The 21,240-nt window shown below is 44.5% G+C and overlaps 1 protein-coding gene across 1 annotated transcript in view; it reads right to left on the bottom strand.

Annotated features, from left to right (window-relative positions):
- LOC124549418 (phospholipase B1, membrane-associated-like) overlaps positions 1-21,240 on the bottom strand; it is a 126,741-nt gene that overhangs the window by 45,293 nt on the left and 60,208 nt on the right. Inside the window, exon 3 of the mRNA XM_047125243.1 lies at positions 14,545-14,758. Within this exon, the coding sequence (XP_046981199.1) occupies positions 14,545-14,758 (214 nt within the window). The remainder of the gene's footprint in view (positions 1-14,544; positions 14,759-21,240) is intronic.

Raw genomic sequence — 21,240 nt, 5'->3', positions numbered from 1 at the left:
GGCATGAATAGACCACACCGCACTGGTCGTCAGGCAAGAGCTCACCTCAAAGTAATCACTGTGCTACTGCGGAGCGTGAGATTGCATACCTTGCAGATCTGTTAAATGTGGTTGCAGCTTCACCCATTTGGTGTGAGACCCTTATTCCCTGTTGTAAAATGTAGCGATCATCTGTAGCTATACTTGATCATTATCGACGTCCTCCTCTCCTCTGGGCAGCTCGCCAACCACGTGAATCAATCCTCTGAGCAGTACCACACTCATGGGCTACAGTCCTCACACTTCGACCTTCTAGTATTCCCATTGCGAAGTCATCCAAATGTTGTCTGTGCGCCATGTTCTTGAACACAACCACCACAGGGCTCTGTAGCCGCTCGCTGATTGACAAACACTGTTTTTTCCCGTTCCTCCGACTGCCTCATGTTGTTGGGACATCCCCTTTGGGGTCTGTAGTCATACTGACCTCTCATCATGTGATGTCCAGTTTTCTTTGCATTACTGGGAGATCTGTGGCAACAACCCCCGCAGTTTCAGTTATTGCCACGGACATTGTATATCTCGTCTTTAATTTTCGCAGAGCAGTGTTCATTTGTACTCTGAGAGGCAATACCAGTGTTTTGCAGAACTTCTTGTCCTTTATGATTTATTCAGGCTACGTTCACAGAATCGTAGAGAGAAACCATAGAGTAGGAATGACGGTGCGATGACGATAATGATGACGATGGATGAGGAACACTCAACAGTATGGGCATCAGCGCTCTCACAAAGTGTAAGCATGCCAGGATGCGGAAGGCCGTCCACAAAGGCGGAATTCTTTGTAATTCATTAAATTCAAACTATCAGTTGTAAAAATCCACTACCATGATACTGTAAACTATGACACTGAATATCGATTAATAAAAATGCTTAAATGTCAGGGAAAGCTATCCAAGCAGGGTACACTCACCTCGCCCTCCCAGCAGCTTAGGGATGAGATCCAGCAGTTCATAAGATTTCAAAATCTGTGGTACACTTGTGTCGGCGTCAGTGGGAGTGGTGGGCTAATCTCCAACCAAACCGCTGGCAGTTCCACTATGTCAGGATATAAAATACTCGCAGCCAATCTATGTTGAACCAAAAGTAGCCCCCACAATCTTCAGAGAGCGGTGGACACTCCTACCAGTGAAGCAAACCGTGCGTTAATGGAAAACGTCCTATTTGCAGGCTATTGGACAGCACTTCCTTCCATCTGTTTGGTTGGTATAAAGTCCATCATTACTGCGTGGTGGATTGAGTGAACACAGCGCACTACATGTGCGCTCACTATCAAACAGAAACAGAAAAACTTGAGAGGCACCCCACCTTATGGAAGACATGTTATAGAGCTTTGTTATAAACCAGAGAGATTTCAGCACACGATAAACAGAAAACTAGAAAAAAGTTTCATTGTTTGCAGATGACAAGTTCTAGAATGTATGGTATATACGAAACTACTGCCATATACAACTAAAAGCTTCATGTGAGGTGTAACAGGTGTAAGTGCAGATATCTGCTGGTGAGTGAGGGTAGTGTACTGAACAATTTTAGATCAGGATTTACGACAGTTGCAGACTAATCATTATAGCTACTGCAATTATATTTTTGGGTTGGGAGATACCTCCAAGTACATGTGGCAAAAGCAAACCATTAAGGGTTATTTTCTCCTGGGCAGTAGGTCAGATGCTGAAGTTTGGGTATGAACGTCATATGGTTAGTCTATACTGACACGTGAAGTCCACTCACTGGTGCAATTACGACCATGCAGAAGCCATCAAGTCGTAAAGTTTGTGACGTATCTGTGTGATGGCTGACACAGGGAAATAGCAACCAGTGCACTGCAGTGTGTAGTTGTTTAGGTATCACACATAAAAATATCTGCACATTTACCTGTTACATCCTGTATAATGTCTCAACTCAGCGATTTATCTCTCAACTATATACCAAATGTAAAGCTAGTGTAAAATTTTGGCGCCTACTAACCGCTTCTTTTTCAGATGTACATACTTTTGAGATAAAAATTAATGTACTCTACACAAGTGGTTGACACATAACAGCATTTTTTCAAAAAGAAAACAAACAAAATTCTCACTGAAGATAGCACATAAAGTGCTGAAAAATGTATGGTTTATAACAGAACTACGAAACGGTATTTCACATCAAGTAAAAGTCCTCTAAAGTTTCTTTTCAAGGTTGTTTAGTAACATGAAGTCCATGAACGTCTGCAGATGGTCTCCCAGCAGCCGAACGTAACCATTTACAGTCAATGATCGCTTCAGTTGGACCAGAGGTCCTAGACCATTCCATGTGCAAACACAGCCCCCACCATTATAGAGCCACCACCAGCTTCCACAGTGCCATGTTGACGACCTGGGTCCATGGCTTCGTGAGATCTACGCCAAACTGCAACACTACTATCAGCTGTTACAAACTGACATCTGAGCTCAACAGACCAGGACACGGTTTTCCAATCGTCTTTGGTCCAACCGATATGGTCACGAGCCCAGGAGAGGCGCTGCAGGTGATGTCGTGCCGTTAGCAAAGGCACTCGCGTCGGTCGTGTGCCGCCGTAACCCATTAACGCCAACTTTCTCCGCACTGTCCTAACGGATACTACGTCCCACATTGACTTCTGTGGTTATTTCATGTAATGTTGCCTGTTTATTAGTACTGACAACTCTACGAAAACACCGCTGCTGTTGGTCGTTAAGTGAAGACTGTCGGCCACTACGTGAGCTGTTATGTCTGAAACTTGATATTCTTGGCACATCCTTGTCACGGTCTGTCTCGGAATCTTGAGTTCCGTGAAGATCTAGAAGTGGAATGTCCCATGCAGATAACTCCAACAAACATTCCGCTTTCAAAGTCTTTTAATTCCCGCTGTGCGGCAATAATCACATTGGAAACCTTGTCACATGAATCAGCTCAGTACAAATGCCAGCTCCGCCAATACACTGCCATCATTTTATGTTCATATCGCTATCCCGTTTATTTTCTCACCTCAGCGTACAATGTCGTAAGCGAGAAATGGAGGAAGGAAGAGAGCCCGAAAGAGTGGAAGAGAGCTACTATTTTTCCAATTCACAAACAGAACAACAAAAGGAACGGTATTATAGTTATATAGGTATTTCACCACTAAGTGTTTTCGTTAATAACTCTTTAAGAGCTGAAGCCATTTGCTAATTGTATTGTTGGAGAGGTTCAGGTAGGTTTTCGGGCAAGATGATCAGCCGTAGAACAAATTTTTACCAAGAAACAAATCTGGGAGATGTGCTGGGAATTCAGCCATCGATTCCTAGTAACATCTGTAGCTTTCTCAATGGCAAATGATAGTTTACACGGATGAATTAAGTACAGAATCCTGAGGCTGCTTGACATACCAAGGAAGTTAATTAATCTGGTGAACGTGTGTACAGCAGAGACAAAAGCCAAAGTAGTGTACTGGAGGAAGCTATCTACGGAATTCAACATCGGAACTGGTATGATATGAGGTGATGCCATTTCAACATTGTTTTTTAGTGTGGTCCTGGAGCGTGCAATTCGAGAAATGGAAAGTGACGGCAAAGGAGTGACGCTGAATGGAAGAACACAGCTATTGGGATATGATGACGACATTGCAGCCATAGTGGAGTCAGAGGAGAGACTGCAGGAACCGTAGAGGACTTAGCACAGAAATCCAGTAAAATTGGACTGAGGATTAATATGGTGATCACTGAAATGTTAATGTATCCAGAGAAGTCCCTAATAATGCCACGTTACAGGCTATAATATGAAATATAACGAGAGCGAAAGTTTTTAAATACCTTGGAAGGTGGTTTCAACAGGCATAATAACCTAAAAGAAGAAATTTGTCAACGTATTGTCAATGGGTCTAAAACTTATCTTGCTCTGAAGCAGATAATGGCATCAAAAAACCTGTCAGTTAAGACCAAATTTATAAGGAATAGGAACCTTAAGCATCACATAGAACGATGAAGAGAAACTGCTGATTTTTGAAAGGAAAATCATGAGAAAGATCTTTCGACCAAACCGTGAAAACAGATGGAGACGTAGAAAGAACCAGGAACTGCACGACCGAATGAATCACTCGAACACTGCGCAGAAAATGAAAGCGCAGAGAATAAATCTGGCTGCGCACCTTTCTAGGGAGCCAGAAAAATCCCGGGCCAAGGCTGTGCTTACGGCAAAGCCTGATGGAACTCGTCCAAACGGACGATCAAGGAGATGGTGGGACGCTCTTCAGCAGCTGGGCGTCCGTGACAACTGGATCTGGATCTAAAGTGAATAACATCGCCATCTATGGAGGAACATTGTAAAGTCACCCATGGTCTTCAAAGTCCGTGATCGCCGATATATATGTGAGGATAGACATGAAACTACGTTCCACGACAGACGTACAAGTGGATACAGGGTGATACCAACCTTTATCGATGAAAATCAGAAACGCAGATGGTAGACTGAATGTGTGTAGCGTGTTCTGCAAGATTAGATGCTACACCTCCACTGGCAATGCAACTACAGGTTTTTCGTCATGAGCTCACTTCTGCAGGTGGTTCTTGCACCGACTTACCTCGGCAAATCCCTTTTACGCGTGAAATTCGCCGAGGAAGGTATTCTCGATTTCTACAACAGTCATGTGTGGGCTGGTAAAAAACCCACATGCTGCAAACCCCTCCCACCCCCCAACTCCGCCCCCCCCCCCCCCCCCTCCCGGGTTTCAGGAACGATACGGTTTGCACATCTGGGCAGAGTTTCTGGATGACCGTGTCATTGGGCAATACCTTCCTCCACCGCATCTTACAAGCGGTGCGTACCTGCAATTCCTTGATGACGTCCTGTATGGCCTCTGGGAGATGTTCACTGCACATTCGTCAAAATATGTGGATCCAGGACGATGGCACACCAACTCATTTTTCATGCGCGGTCCGAGACCATCTGGACCAGTGATTTGGGCAACAGTGGGTAGGTCGTAGTGAGCCCGTTGCTTCACCTCCATATTCTCCCGACGGGTCACATGGAATCCTTGATTTACGAGACCCCTCTGGTATCCCAGGAAGATCTACTGCCACGAGTTATGGCTGTGGAGGATGCTGAATGATCAGATATTGGTGATCGTGTGTGCCGGAACGTGGTACGAAGGCACCCTAGCTGCGGTAACGTCGGTGGTCGTCACATCGACCCCTGCTTCTAAGTGGACCAAGACGAGAAGTAGCAGGAGGCAGAGAGCAATTTGTGTTGTATTTTGCGTGAAGCTGGAAACCGGTACATTTCCGATGCATAACCATCTTGGTCCCCACCACAACTCCTGAAAGTCGGTAAAGGGAATTTAGTTACATGCTGTATGTCCACTATCCCTGCAGATGACGAACAGACTGAAAAGAATGAGAAGATGAAATAAATTATTCAGCTGTTAAAGGGAAAAGAGAATTTAATTGTTGTGTAGGACTGAAATTCAATAGTAGGAAAATAAAGAGAAGGGAAAATAGTGGGACGAATTAGAGGAAAAAATGTTAGGGACAATCGCTTGGTAGAATTATGCACAGAGTACAGTATAATCACTTTCACACTTTGTTTAAGAAACGTGAAAGAAATCTGTGTACCAGGAAGGGACCTGAGCAATTGAAATGCTCCAAATAGATTTTATAATGGTATGACAAAGATACAGAAACGGAGTTTAAGTTTCAAACAACTTCCGGAAGCAGATGAGGACTCGTAATATAATTTGTTAGTCATGACATTCACCAATGGCAGATAGACTGGAAGCAATGGCAGATAGACTGGAAATTAAGCAGGTAGGGCCTGGGTAAGTTGCAATAACCAGACCTTATGAGGTTCAAAAAAAAAAAAAAAAATTGTACAAATGGCTCTAAGCACTATGGGACTTAACATCTGAGGTCATCAGTCCCCTAGACTTAGAACTACTTAAACCTAACTTAGCCTAAGGACATCACACACATCCATGCCCGAGGCAGAATTCGAACCTGCGACCGTAGCAGCAGTGCGGTTCCGGACTGAAGCGCCTAGAACCACTCGGCCACAACAGCAAGCTGTCTGAGTTTCGAAAGGAACTTTAGGTAATGACGGAAACAGATGAAAGAATTCCAAGAGGAGATGAATGGTCAACTTTGAGGATTCTTGTTCAATCTGTACGGATCAGTAAGTAAGATCACAGCAAAATTTGATTAAAAATTAAAATTCTAAGATAAGGAACACAAAGTACGAGGTTTAGCGATGACACTGTAACTTTGTTACTTCGAAGATCAACTGAACAGAGTGGATAGTCCTTAGCACAAATATTATATGATGAACAGTAACAAAAGTATAATTAAGACATGGTAATCTATTCATATCGTATCAGGGGGTACTGAGGGAAGTATATTAGAAAATGAGCAGTAGATGTGGTTTGCTGTTTGGGCGGCGACTAAACAACAGACAATAGCCGAAATAAAGAGGATAAAATGCTAGTTGACAGTAGAAAGAAAATCATTTCCGAAAAAAAACAGAAGTATGAAGTAAATACGCAGGCTTACGTGGTCGGAGTCAGTCTCATTGAATTCTTTCTTGGAGTACGGCTATGTTATTTTATAAAACGCTAAAATAACCGACGTTTCACCCTTGTTGCAGCCACCTTCCTCAGGGCAAAGACCAATTAACTGAGAAATGGTTGCTTCATTATATCGTTTTTCTAACCGCGTCACTAGCCCATCTACTTATACAAGGAGTACACTGAAGCAACCATTCCCCAAGAGATATACTGAACGACGAGTGCCCTGATGGAGCCAGCTGAGCCGTGGCGGTTTGTCATACCGTATCGATATGGGTAAGCTCTTATCTTTGGGTCTAAGATGTCCCCCAGCGAGCTCAGCTCCCTCTGGCGTAGCTGTAGTGCCGGCTTGCTGAGCCCGCAAGAGCAGTCTCACAGTTAGCATCATGAGGGGAGTATCAGAGGAGCAACAAAGGGGACAGGAGGCCTTTTTTCGCCCTCACCTATCTCTGTGTTGAGGTTTACTGGGAGGGATATGCGGGGTTTCTGTTCAGCTGTGTTTGGCTTGCAGTGCCGAGGTACCTCAGGAGTTGGTTATTAAAAACCCGCCGAACTGCTCCGGTTCTCTTTATTGGTACTGTAGCCAGTACCTCCATGGAATTTGCAGGTTGAATTGTATGAGTAAAAATTTGTGTGTTAAAAAGGTCTGTTAAATACTTTAATTAGATCTTTGTACATTGCAACTTATTGGAAATTTGATATGTGAATTTAAAGTGTCTCTGGCGCCTTTAATTTCGATTAATGTCCAACTCTACAAGGAAGCTTGTGAAGTTCGTTGGCAGTAGCATTTATGCGTAAGTACTTTTACCTGCCTCTTATTAATTCTCGCCTTCCTTGAGGCAAACAACTCTCCGCTGATATTAGTTCCGGCGTACGGTATATGTCGATGCTTAATATTATGACAGATTGTTTCATAAAATTTTGGGTGAACTCCCGGATGTCTACAACTTGCTGTCACGATATTTCGGCGCAGTGTCTTCTGGCTATCTTCAGGTTGTGTATTGCTGGTGTGAGAGTGGACTTTCGTGCTGCGCGAATGTTATCAGTGTTAAGAACAGTGTGACTTATGTTGAATTTGAACATTGTGAATAAATGCTGTGCTCAGTTTGTACATTAATCGTATTTCTAGACTCGACTTCACTATGTCTTATTCATTGAATCTAATGTACTACTTATTTTGCTTCAGGTCGCGTATATCGAGTGTTGGTTTTATTTAAGTGGGTTATATGGAAATTTTAGTTTGTTTTAGGACACATTGTCCGTTATGTGCTTGCCTGGACTGTGTTCATCCCCAGGAGTCGTAGAATCTGAGGCAATTGGCTCTCAGTTTGTTCCAGCAGGGTTTGGTATAACTACTGAATTGCGAAATTTCCGTAAGGAGGGTAGGACGTCAAACGGACCGACTTGGAGGAGGAGAGTCACCACAGGACATTTTAATTTCTACTGTCTACACTTTTACAAATAAATTCATAAAACCTTGGGCACCATGACCAGGAAGGATTGAGGACTCACACTCATCGCAGTAGAAGTTCAAAAACGTAGCAAAATACCTTTTTTTACATGTGAAATTAGATCATTTTTTCACTTATTACTGGCTGCATTTGTTACTGTAGGTACACTTTTCTTCCTAAGTAAGAGAGATTCTTCCATGAATTTTTCATAGCATACAAACAGTAGTTATAGGTGTATGAAACTCTAGAATTTTCCAAATCTATTAAAAACTGTGGAAAAAATTGAGATAAATAACTATAAAACTTGAATTTTTTCTAAACATGAAGTTTAAAATGTAACAGTTCATTCATTTTTTCATAAATTAAATAACTTCTAGAGTTTCATACACCTGTAACTATGGTTTGTATGCTGTGCAAAAGCCATCGAAGAATGATGAAATTTCACATGTAAAAAAATGTGTTTTGTTACGTTTTTGAGCTTCCACTGCTATGAGTATGAATCCTAAATCCTTCCCGGTCATGCTGTTAAAGTTTTATGAATTTATTTGTAAAAGTATAGACAGTGGAAATTAAAATGTCCTTTGGTGCCCCTCTTGCTCCAAGTCGGCCCGTTTGACGTCCTACCCCCCTTAAGCCAACTGCAAGTGGTGTCTTCAGTTTTCCGCTGACTTCTTAGAACACCGTTAAATTTCGAGTATCGCTGAGTAAGAAATTGGATTAACAACTGAGAGCGTAATCATTATTTCATGTAAGCTTGGCTGTGACTTGAGCTTGCGCTTACTGAAATTTATTTGTGCTTCAGGGAATTTTTTTCTACATCTACATCTACATTTATACTCCACAGGCCACCCAACGGTGTGTGGCGGAGGGCACTTTACGTGCCACGGTCATTACCTCCATTTTCTGTTCCAGTCGCGTATGGTTCGCGGGAAGAACGACTGTCTGAAAGCCTCCGTACGCGCTCGAATCTCTCTAATTTTACATTCGTGATCTCCTCGTGAGACATAAGTAGGGGGAAGCAATATATTCGATACCTCAACCAGAAACGCATCCTCTCGAAACCTGGCGAGCAAGCTACACCGCGATGCAGAGCGCCTCTCTTGCAGAGTCTGCCACTTGAGTTTGCTAAACATCTTCGTAACGCTATCACGGTTACCAAATAACCCTGTGACGAAACGCGCCGCTCTTCTTTGGATCTTCTCTATCTCCTCCGTCAACCCGATCTGGTACGGATCCCACACTGATGAGCAATACTCAAGTATAGGTCGAACGGGTGATTTGCAAGCCACCTCCTTTGTTGGTGGACTACATTTTCTAAGGACTCTCCAAATGAATCTCAACCTGGCACCAGCCTTACCAACAATTAATTTTATATGATCATTCGACTTCGAATCGTTCCGCACGCATACTCCCAGATATTTTACAGAAGTAATTGCTACCAGTTTTTGTTCCGCTATCATATAATCATACAATAAAGGATCCTTCTTTCTACGTATTCGCAATACATTACATTTGTCTATGTTAAGGGCCAGTTGCCACTCCCTGCAACAAGTGCATATCCGCTGCAGATCTTCCTGCATTTCGCTACAATTTTCTAATGCTGCAACTTCTCTGTATACTACAGCATCATCCGCGAAAAGCCGAATGGAACTTCCGACACTATCTACTAGGTCATTTATATATATTGTGAAAAGCAATGGTCACATAACACTCCCCTGTGGCACGCCAGAGGTTACTTTAACGTCTGTTGACGTCTCCCCATTGATAACAACATGCTGTGTTCTGTTTGCTAAAAACTCTTCAAGCCAGCCACACAGCTGGTCTGATATTCCGTAGGCTCTTACTTTGTTTATCAGGCGACAGTGCGGAACTGTATCGAACGCCTTCCGGAAGTCAAGGAAAATAGCATCTACCTGGGAGCCTGTATCTAATATTTTATGGATCTCATGAACAAATAATGCGAGTTGGGTCTCACACGATTGCTGTTTCCGGAATCCATGTTGATTCCTACAGAGTAGGTTCTGGGTTTCCAAAAACGACATGATACGCGAGCAAAAAACATGTTCTAAAATTCTACAACAGATCGACGTCAGAGATATAGGTCTATAGTTTTGTGCATCTGCTCAACGACCCTTCTTGAAGACTGGGACTACCTGTGCTCTTTTCCAATCATTTGGAACCTTCCGTTCCTCTAGAGACTTGCGGTACACGGCTGTTAGCAGGGGGCAAGTTCTTTCGCGTACTCTGTGTAGAATCGAATTGGTATCCCGTCAGGTCCAGTGGACTTTCCTCTGTTGAGTGATTCCAGTTGCTTTTCTATTCCTTGGACACTTATTTCAATGTCAGCCATTTTTTCGTTTGTGCGAGGATTTAGAGAAGGAACTGCAGTGCGGTCTTCCTCTGTGAAACAGCTTTGGAAAAAGGTGTTTAATATTTCAGCTTTACGCGCGTCATCCTCTGTTTCAATGCCATCGTCATCCCGGAGTGTCTGGATATGCTGTTTCGAGCCACTTACTGATTTAACGTAAGACCAGAACTTCCTAGGATATTCTGTCAAGTCGGTACATAGAATTTTACTATCGAATTCACTGAACGCTTCACGCATAGCCCTCCTTACGCTAACTTTGACATCGTTTAGCTTCTGTTTGTCTGAGAGGTTTTGGCTGCGTTTATACTTGGAGTGAAGCTCTCTTTGCTTTCGCAGTCGTTTCCTAACTTTGTTGTTGAACCACGGTGGGTTTTTCCCGTCCCTCACAGTTTTACTCGGCACGTACCTGTCTAAAACGCATTTTACGATTGCCTTGAACTTTTTCCATGAACACTCAACATTATCAGTGTCGGAACAGAAATTTTCGTTTTGATCTGTTAGGTCGTCTGAAATCTACCTTCTATTACTCTTGTTAAACAGATAAACCTTCCTCCCCTTTTTTATATTCCTATTAACGTCCATATTCAGGGATGCTGCAACGGCCTTATGATCACTGATTCCCTGTTCTGCACTTAAAGAGTCGAAAAGTTCGGGTCTGTTTGTTATCAGTAGGTCCAAGATGTTATCTCCACGAGTCGGTTCTCTGTTTAATTGCTCGAGGTAATTTTCGGATAGTGCACTCAGTATAACGTCACTCGATGCTCTGTCCCTACCACCCGTCCTAAACATTTGAGTGTCCCAGTCTATATCTGGTGAATTTAAATCTCCACCTAGGACTATAACATGCTGAGAAAATTTATGTGAAATGTATTCCAAATTTTCTCTCAGTTGTTCTGCCACTAATGCTGCTGAGTCGGGAGGTCGGTAAAAGGAGCCAACTATTAACCTAGCTCGGTTATTGAGCGTAACCTCCACCCATAATAATTCACAGGAACTATCCACTTCTACTTCACTGCAGGATAAACTACTACTAACAGCGACAAACACGCCACCACCAGTTGCATGCAATCTATCCTTTCTAAACACCGTCTGTGCCTTTGTAAAAATTTCGGCAGAATTTATTTCTGGTTTCAGCCAGCTTTCTGTACCGATAACAATTTCAGCTTCGGTGCTTTCTATCAGCGCTTGAGGTTCCGGTACTTTACCAATGCAGCTTCGACAGTTTACAATTACAATACCGATTGCTGCTTGGCCCCCGCATGTCCTGACTTTGCCCCGCACCCTTTGAGGCTGCTGCCCTTTCTGTACTTGCCCGAGGCCATCTAACCTAAATAACCGCCCAGTCCACGGCACACAACCCCTACTACCCGTGTAGCCGCTTGCTGCGTGTAGTGGACTCCTGACCTATACAGCGGAACTCGAAACCCTACCACCCTATGGCGCAAGTCGAGGAATATGCAGCCCACACGGTCGCAGAACCGTCTCAGCCTCTGATTCAGACCCTCCACTCGGCTCTGTACCAAAGGTCCGCAGTCAGTCCTGTCGACGATGCTGCAGATGGTGAGCTCTGCTTTCATCCAGCTAGCGAGACTGGCAGTCTTCACCAAATCAGATAGCCGCCGGAAGCCATAGCGACACTCATCTTTGGTGCCGACATGAGCGACCACCTGCAGATGGGTGCACCCTGTACCCTTCATGGCATCCGGAAGGACCCTTTCCACATCTGGAATGACTCCCCCCGGTATGCACACGGAGTGCACATTGGTTTTCTTCCCCTCTCTTGCTGCCATACCCCTAACGGGCCCCATTACGCGCCTGACGTTGGAGCTCCCAACTACCAGTAAGCCCACCCTCTGCGACCGCCCGGATCTTGCAGACTGAGGGGCAACCTCTGGAACAGGACAAGCAGCCATGTCCGGCTGAAGATCAGTATCAGAAGTTTAAGACGGCATGTGCTCTAGCATCGTAGCTGTTTACCGATCCTCGCCAGACTCACTCATTCTGGGTCCAGTCGGCTTACACAGACGCCTATTTATGCGATTCTGTGCACCAACCTTGGGCAGCGAAAGCTTGCGCTGTCCGTCTTCTGCAGTGCCATTTTTTTACAAGCGCAGCGCAAATGTTAAGTATTAAGAATTTTCTGAAAGTGGTTTCATTTCAGCGTTGACTTGAGCGTCACTGAATGCAACAGGGGGACTCTATTCTGTCGTGTTAAGAGAAATGTGAACTGCAAATGTTCATCAGAAATGTTTTTGACCTCGAAGAAGTACTGCCTCTGCTTCAGACATATCAACTTCCCATATTTTTCAGCAGCAATACCTGAACGTATTTGACGAGTAGCTAATTTTGCAAGCTATATTTAATGAGGACCGGTAGTACGACTTGTCAAGCTTGCCTACTCATCTGCATGTCAAGAATCGAACAAGCGCGCAATGAGTCTGTCAGGCACTGTTACGCGTGGGAGACTCGCATTAAACAGACGTGCGGGCAGTTACCAAAGAACACCTTGAATCCATACCCCAACGTTTAAATTAGGACTGTTGAAATTTTTAAAAACATCGAAATCTCGTGTATCGATATTTTAAAAATATCGTTGTCGGCTACGATATAGCGAGGAGAAGGTATCGATGTATCGACGGAAAAATCGTAGGCGTACCTCGCTATATAAATATCGGCTGCACATTGTAAACATCCTGTAGGCTTTACAGTTGTATGTTTAAATATTGATTTATTATTAAATATTCCGTGCATTAGCAAGCTAGCAGCCTGCCTACTACTTTTAGAGTAAGAACTGAAAGGAAAACGATGTACGTTCACGCTAAGCGATAACCAATTTGCTAACAACGGATCTACATGTAAGTGGCTCAAAAAAAGGTGTCTGATAGATCCGTAGTTTAGATTCGTCACATATCGGATTTGATCGGAACACTTCACGTCGGCTTCCCTGTTTTTCCATTTCTGCCAATGCCAGGGAATTAGGAGACTGCAAGGTGAAACTGAAAACTGCCGTTTCTATTGGAAGCACCGATTTCGTCAGCATTTCCCCTCATACGTCTCCGTCCACAGTAAGGACCAATAACGTCATTTAGATTTCTTTTTCATCATCTTCATCAGCTGTTTTCGAAGAATGCCGATGTGAATAAATAGACTACTAGTAGCGTTAAGGTTGTTTTTTTAACGCAGCTGGTGTGCTATTTCTTCACTTTTGAAATCTTGTTATTCCATTCACACCCTCCCCCCGCCGGCCGCTGTGACAGAGCGGTTCTAGGCGCTTCAGTCCGGAACCGCGCTGCTGCTACGGTCGCAGGTTCGAATTCTGCCTCGGGCATGGATGTGTGTGACGTCCTAAGGTTAGTTAGGTTTAAGTAGTTATAAGTCTAGGGGACTGATGACATCAGATGTTAAATCGCATAGTACTTACAGCCATTTGAACCATGTTGAACCCCCCCCCCCCAAAAAAAAAAAAAAAACAGCGCAAACGGACTTCTTTTGTGGCACATATACTTTAGTAAGACTCCTTCTCACGGTGAAAGTAACATTATGTTCATCTAGAATTTCACAAGTAAAACTTCAAATATATTTACTGAATATTGTGAAAAATGTAATACGAAATAAAAATGGGTCTGAGCACTATGGCACTTAACTTCTGAGATCATCAGTCACGTAGAACTACCTAAACCTAACTAACCTAAGGACATCACACACATCCATGCCCGAGGCAAGATTCGAACCTGCGACCGTAGCGGTCGCACGGTTCCAGACCGTAGTGCCTAGAACCACTCGGCCACACCGGCTGGCAGTTGTGTAACACTAGTCACTTGTGAATTTTCATGCACCTGACTGCATTCTCATTTACCGTTCTTGGTCTTGCAATTTTCACACCCAACGAAGTTGTGAACCCAACTCGCTACTGCAAGAACTGGGCCGGCCAGTGTGGCCGAGCGGTTCTAGGCGCTTCAGTCTGGAACCGCGCGACCGCAACGGTAGCAGGTTCGAATCCTGCCTCGGGCATGGATGTGTGTGATGTCCTTACGTTAGTGAGGATTAAGTTAGTTCTTAGTTCTAGGGGAGTGATGACCTCAGATGTTGAGTCCCTTAGTGCTCAGAGCCATTTGAACCTTTTTTTTTTTTTTTTTTTTTTTTTTTTGCAAGAACTGGTCCGTTACCTATGGTCCAGGAGAGTCCTTTGTTCTCCACAGCTACGTGCAGCAGGTTGGAGGCGGCGTTGCCGTTGCCGGCGGTGAGGCTGTCGCCCAGTGCGGCGATGACGTCGATGTCTCCGGGCCGCAGGCGGTGCACAGAGTCCGGCGGGGAGGGCGAGCGGCCGAGGCGGGTGTCGCACGGGAAGGGCCGGTCCGAGGGGACCTCCGGCTGCATCGCCTGCGCAATCAGCACCATACTGTCATGTGGCAGATGCTTACAGGTCTTCAAGACCCAGCAGAAACAACATTTATACAGGGTGTTACAAAAAGGTACGGCCAAACTTTCAGGAAACATTCCTCACACGCAAAGAAAGAAAATATGTTATGTGGACATGTGTCCGGAAACGCATACTTTCCATGTTAGAGCTTATTTCATTACTTCTCTTCAAATCACATTAATCACGGGATGGAAACACACAGCAACAGAACGTGAGGATTGGCATATTGTTGGATGAACCATTCGCAGAAGTGTACCTGTGGAGGCCAATCAGCTGCTAATAGTGCCTGCACACGCTGTACATGGTACGGAAACAACTGGTTCTCCCGTAGCACTCTCTATACAGTGACGTGGTCAACGTTACCTTGTACAGCAGCAACTTCTCTGACGCTGACTGCACGAAGAGTTGCTTCGTCCATTGCAGGTGTCCTCGTCGTTCTATGTCTTCCCCAGTCGCGAGTCATAGGCTGGAATGTTCCGTGCTCCCTAAGACGCCGATCAATTCCTTCGAACGTCTTGCTGTTGGGACACCTTCGTTCTGGAAATCTGTCTCGATACAAACGTACCGCGCCACGGCTATTGCCCCGTGCTAATCCATACATCAAATGGGCATCTGCCAACTCCGCATTTGTAAACATTGCACTGACTGCAAAACCACGTTCGTGATGAACACTAACCTGTTGATGCTACGTACTGATGTGCTTGATGCTAGTACTGTAGAGCAGTGAGTCGCATGTCAACACAAGCACCGAAGTCAACATTACCTTCCTTCAATTGGGCCAACTGGCGGTGAATCGAGGAAGTACAGTACATACTGACGAAACTAAAATGAGCTCTAACATGAAAATTAAGCGTTTCCGGACACATGTCCACATAACATCTTTTCTTTATTTCTGTGTGAGGAATGTTTCCTGAAAGTTTGGCCGTACCTTTTGTAACACCATGTATTTATACTCTGAGCTGACGGAGGATACTTCTGTCTGAGATTGACCCTTCAGTAGCTAACCTACCACGCAGGTTGTAACATTTATGCCTAATTGGCCATTGCAAAAGAAGGAATGTGGCTCCAGATGGCTTAAACCCAACTGGGTAATACATATTGCGTGGTGCTGCGTCGTGATCAGGCGCTGATTGTGTGGGTGATCACGTGAAACGACTGGAGATGCGTGAGTTATCTCATAAAAGAACAGGGAAAAACGTGTGACTTCTGAAGACATGTGACATGAAGACATGTGACGTGTGACATGAAGAAATTTGGCCGCCCGGTTGCAAATATTTTCAGTCGACGCCACAATGAGCAACTTTGGTGTCGAAATTTACGATCCGGTTGGGAACCGAACCCGAGTCCGCTGTAAGGTAGTCAGATACACTGATCACTCAGCTAAGGGAGCGGAAACTTTTTAGATACGAGGTAGCGTTGTTATACTTTATCGCAAATAATTATTAACATTCAACCACTTCAGTAGCACTTGATACATATCAACTACTCCTTTCAAGAGACATGGCTCCATCAAGTTGTTGATATTCCCTTTATGGCGTTCATCTAACGAAAGAAAATAATGGAATACAAAACAAAACAAAAGGACTCTAGAAAGGGTAGCTGAAGAACAGGACACTGCGTGCTGTGCATTGACGCTGTGCGAAGTGGAAGATTTTATCTAAGACGAGGATCCATATTCCAATGCGCTTTTTTTGTTATTTTATTTGATGAACTCCACAAACTGAGTTTCAACATCCTGATGATGAGAACATTGTCTCTTGAAACACATGAATTGCATCAAGTGTTATTAAATTGGTTCAATGTAAATTTCAAGTATTTAGGATGCAATGTATCATATGAAACTGATATTCAACGTAAATTTAGCATAACGAATGGTACCATTTGACTAACTTTGTAAAGTAAGGAAAGAAACACCACTGAAACCTGTCATTGCCAGCTGTGACGTATAGAACGGAAACGTTGTTAACACAGAGAACCTAGAGAGCGAAACTGAAATACCTCAGGCCTGTAGCAGAGTACACAGGATAGAAAGGGAAATAACGTCGCTATATTAAAAATGGAATATAGAAGAAAACGGAAACATTGCATCATAATTAGGACAGATGACGACAAACTACCACAAACTCTAAAAAAATGCGAATTTTGAGGACGGAGAACCACAGGGAGACCAAAGCAGATGGAAGAACTTGGCATAGTTTGTATAATTAGATGCGAGGGACAAAACCTAATGGAGCAGATTCATGTATTATGGAATGCCATTTACATTTATAAGCGTAGTTTACTACCGGAATGATGCCCAAAATCAAAACGAATAGAGTGGAATTTATTTTGGTAAGTTACGGCATATGAAAAAATAATTTGCATACAGTCTTATTATTAAAGAGACCTAAAATAAAAAGTGTGCCAGATGGATGGTCACATGAAATGTTCGGATAATACCGAATAGAGGGTTGAAAATATAGGCAACAAACTGCATTTGGCATAAAACAATATGTAATTAATTTACGTAATACAACTCACTGGACTGTTTTAAAGTTTAGTAAGGCAGCTTAGCTTATTTATTTGAGAAAATTACAAACGTCATCTTCCTTTTCTGCGCCAGCACAGCTGAGTTGGACCCACACACAGCGAGGCAAACGATGCATGGTCGCGAAGTCTTGTGTCGCTGAAGAGACTTTCAGCGTAGCTGTCTTCCGCTTCAGTGGATAGATTAACAATCAAGTAAATTGTATTTCATTCAAGAGTTTGTTGCTTTTGTTGGTCGGTCTCTTGTTCTCGTTCTCGGTACGCAAGGTTTCGCCCTCAGAAACTTTGTTGCCTTTGGGCCGTTGCCTAGCTCTTGGTTAGATGTCTAATAGATGTTTGTGTGGTGTATAGTTCAGTACAGGTGATGTCTCAGCTTTTGTCCATATTGGACGTCTTCCTTTCTGGTGTGGTGACATCTTCAGGAGAAGAACCACAGTTTTTGGTGAACAATGAGATGGTGCATAAGAACATTCAGAACAACAAAGAGCAGTAACGTTAGAACTCTTAGATACCCCATACAACCCGACAGGTCATGCAAGAAAAGTATCCAATTGCTCATTGAAGAAAAAGTCGCCAACCAGTCGGTGTATAATAAACTAATAATGTTTGAATGTATATTACACTTAATCTCAATGTCAAAGGCACACATCTAATAACTGATGCAATTTGTTTTGACCATGTCCTTAGAAACTTCACAAAACTGAAACAAATTCTTGAATAGCGAAGAAAATACTGCTGACAACCGGCCGATACTCACTACAGAGCATCGTATGTGACCACAGAAGTAGTCTACGATATTACCACAAGTCTGTAGTGCCTAACAAGAAGAAACGTCGCTAGCCCTTATTACTCGGCTATTCCATAATACCTGAATGTCCCCTTGATGCAAAAGAATTATTAATACCCATTTATCATTGTTATTAGATTTTTTTACTTTAGGTGGACGTTAGTTTTATTGGATGATCCCAGGCATCACCGCTGTCGTTAAATTAATGTATAGATAAACTGACAATAGGTCACGTATTGGTTTCTTTACTTTTTTGCGGATTTCATTCATCAGATGACGGAACAGAGTTGTGTTTTAAACATCAGACGTGTTGCCACCTAAACAATGAATACCTGAAGATCAAAATTACTCAATGAAATGAAACAATGCACGATATGTGGAGGTTTATACGATTATAAATTAGTGGTAGGTAACTCGTAGTGGTTAATTCTTGAAATAAACAAGTGTACAGTAATGCACACTGCCGAAACGGTTTTTAGTTGTCAGGGAACAAGTTCACTACTAGATAATAGGTTGGTGCATATGTTGGTAGCATTTTGGTTTCACACGTTGGTATTATGGTTGTTATGGGTTTATTTATCGATTTTTATTTTTTGTAGTTCACTGTTACTACACTCCTGGAAATGAAAAAAAGAACACATTGACACCGGTGTGTCAGACCCACCATACTTGCTCCGGACACTGCGAGAGGGCTGTACAAGCAATGATCACACGCACGGCACAGCGGACACACCAGGAACCGCGGTGTTGGCCGTCGAATGGCGCTAGCTGCGCAGCATTTGTGCACCGCCGCCGTCAGTGTCAGCCAGTTTGCCGTGGCATAGGGAGCTCCATCGCAGTCTTTAACACTGGTAGCATGCCGCGACAGCGTGGACGTGAACCGTATGTGCAGTTGACGGATTTTGAGCGAGGACGTATAGTGGGCATGCGGGAGGCCGGGTGGACGTACCACCGAATTGCTCAACACGTGGGGCGTGAGGTCTCCACAGTACATCGATGTTGTCGCCAGTGGTCGGCGGAAGGTGCACGTGCCCGTCGACCTGGGACCGGACCGCAGCGATGCACGGATGCACGCCAAGACCGTAGGATCCTACGCAGTGCCGTAGGGGACCGCACCGCCACTTCCCAGAAAATTAGGGACACTGTTGCTCCTGGGGTATCGGCGAGGACCATTCGCAACCGTCTCCATGAAGCTGGGCTACGGTCCCGCACACCGTTAGGCCGTCTTCCGCTCACGCCCCAACATCGTGCAGCCCGCCTCCAGTGGTGTCGCGACAGGCGTGAATGGAGGGACGAATGGAGACGTGTCGTCTTCAGCGATGAGAGTCGCTTCTGCCTTGGTGCCAATGATGGTCGTATGCGTGTTTGGCGCCGTGCAGGTGAGCGCCACAATCAGGACTGCATACGACCGAGGCACACAGGGCCAACACCCGGCATCATGGTGTGGGGAGCGATCTCCTACACTGGCCGTACACCACTGGTGATCGTCGAGGGGACACTGAATAGTGCACGGTACATCCAAACCGTCATCGAACCCATCGTTCTACCATTCCTAGACCGGCAAGGGAACTTGCTGTTCCAACAGGACAATGCACGTCCGCATGTATCCCGTGCCACCCAACGTGCTCTAGAAGGTGTAAGTCAACTACCCTGGCCAGCAAGATCTCCGGATCTGTCCCCCATTGAGCATGTTTGGGACTGGATGAAGCATCGTCTCACGCGGTCTGCACGTCCAGCACGAACACTGGTCCAACTGAGGCGCCAGGTGGAAATGGCATGGCAAGCCGTTCCACAGGACTACATCCGGCATCTCTACGATCGTCTCCATGGGAGAATAGCAGCCTGCATTGCTGCGAAAGGTGGATATACACTGTACTAGTGCCGACATTGTGCATGCTCTGTTGCCTGTGTCTATGTGCCTGTGGTTCTGTCAGTGTGATCATGTGATGTATCTGACCCCAGGAATGTGTCAATAAAGTTTCCCCTTCCTGGGACAATGAATTCACGGTGTTCTTATTTCAATTTCCATTAGTGTATTTGAGTTTACATATTGTCATTTCGTCATTTGGAGAGAGTGGGTAGTGATTGGACGCTAGAATATGGAGTACAAAGTGGAGAAATCAGAACATTTGTGACATATTCTTGTCTTGGAGTTCAATAGAGGGGTGACAGGAGCGGAGGCAACCATAAATATTTGCGCCGTGTATGAGGCTAACGCCACTGGACAAAGCACAGAAAGAAAATGGTTGTCTCGTTTTAAGAAGAATTGTTTTGACATTAGTGTCTCTTCACCTTCCGAGTTTGATGAGGATCGTTTAAGTACATTAATCCACAATGATCCATGTCTGTGTAGTCGAGAACTGGCAAATGTGATGGACTTTCATCGTTCCAGCTTCGTCCAACATTTGCACGCAATGGGAAAGGTTAAAAAATCAGGTTTACGGGTGGCGCATGCTCTAAGTCAAACGGCGGGGTAAGGAGGTTTCCCCCTGCTGGGTGCCTGGTCATGTAGGAATGGGGCAATGAACAGGCCGATCGGGCTGCCAAAGAAGCCTGCAGAGAGCAGGGTGTGGTCCAGGGTCCTATTCCCTTGCAATCTGTCATTTCTGCACTCCACAAGAAGTGCATGGAGTTGTGGGAGGAAGAATGGGTGGCGGTGACGGCCAATACACTGCGGTTGGTGAAGTCAACAACTCGGCCGTGGCGTTCCTCCTGCCGGTTGCTCAGGCGGGAAGAAGTGACCCTCACGCGTCTTCGGCTTGGGCAGTGTCCTCTCACACATAGCTTTCTGTTGCGGTGGGAGGATTCCCCGTTTTGTGATGCTTGTGGCGTGCACATCTCTGTCTGCCACATTTTAACAGACTGCATTTTATACCGTGATGCAAGGGCAGAACCACAAGTTGATGGGGATCTGCCCTGTGTTTTAGCTAATGATGAGATGTGTGTGTCTAGGGTTTTAAAGTTTTGTGATGAGTCTGGACTCTGGCCGAAACTTTTAGGCTGGAGGTTTTAGTGTATTGCACAGTGGCTGGCTCCTCCCTTTTTCCTTGCAGTCATCCAGCCACTTCCATCTGCTATATTGCTTTAGCTCCCTCTACCACTTTCTTCCTGTGTTGTCCATGTTTTACT

This window comes from Schistocerca americana, chromosome 1, assembly GCF_021461395.2.
Source record: "Schistocerca americana isolate TAMUIC-IGC-003095 chromosome 1, iqSchAmer2.1, whole genome shotgun sequence".
NCBI lineage: Eukaryota > Metazoa > Arthropoda > Insecta > Orthoptera > Acrididae > Schistocerca > Schistocerca americana.
Note: the sequence above shows the minus strand (reverse complement) of the source record. Positions and strands in the feature narration are given on the sequence as shown.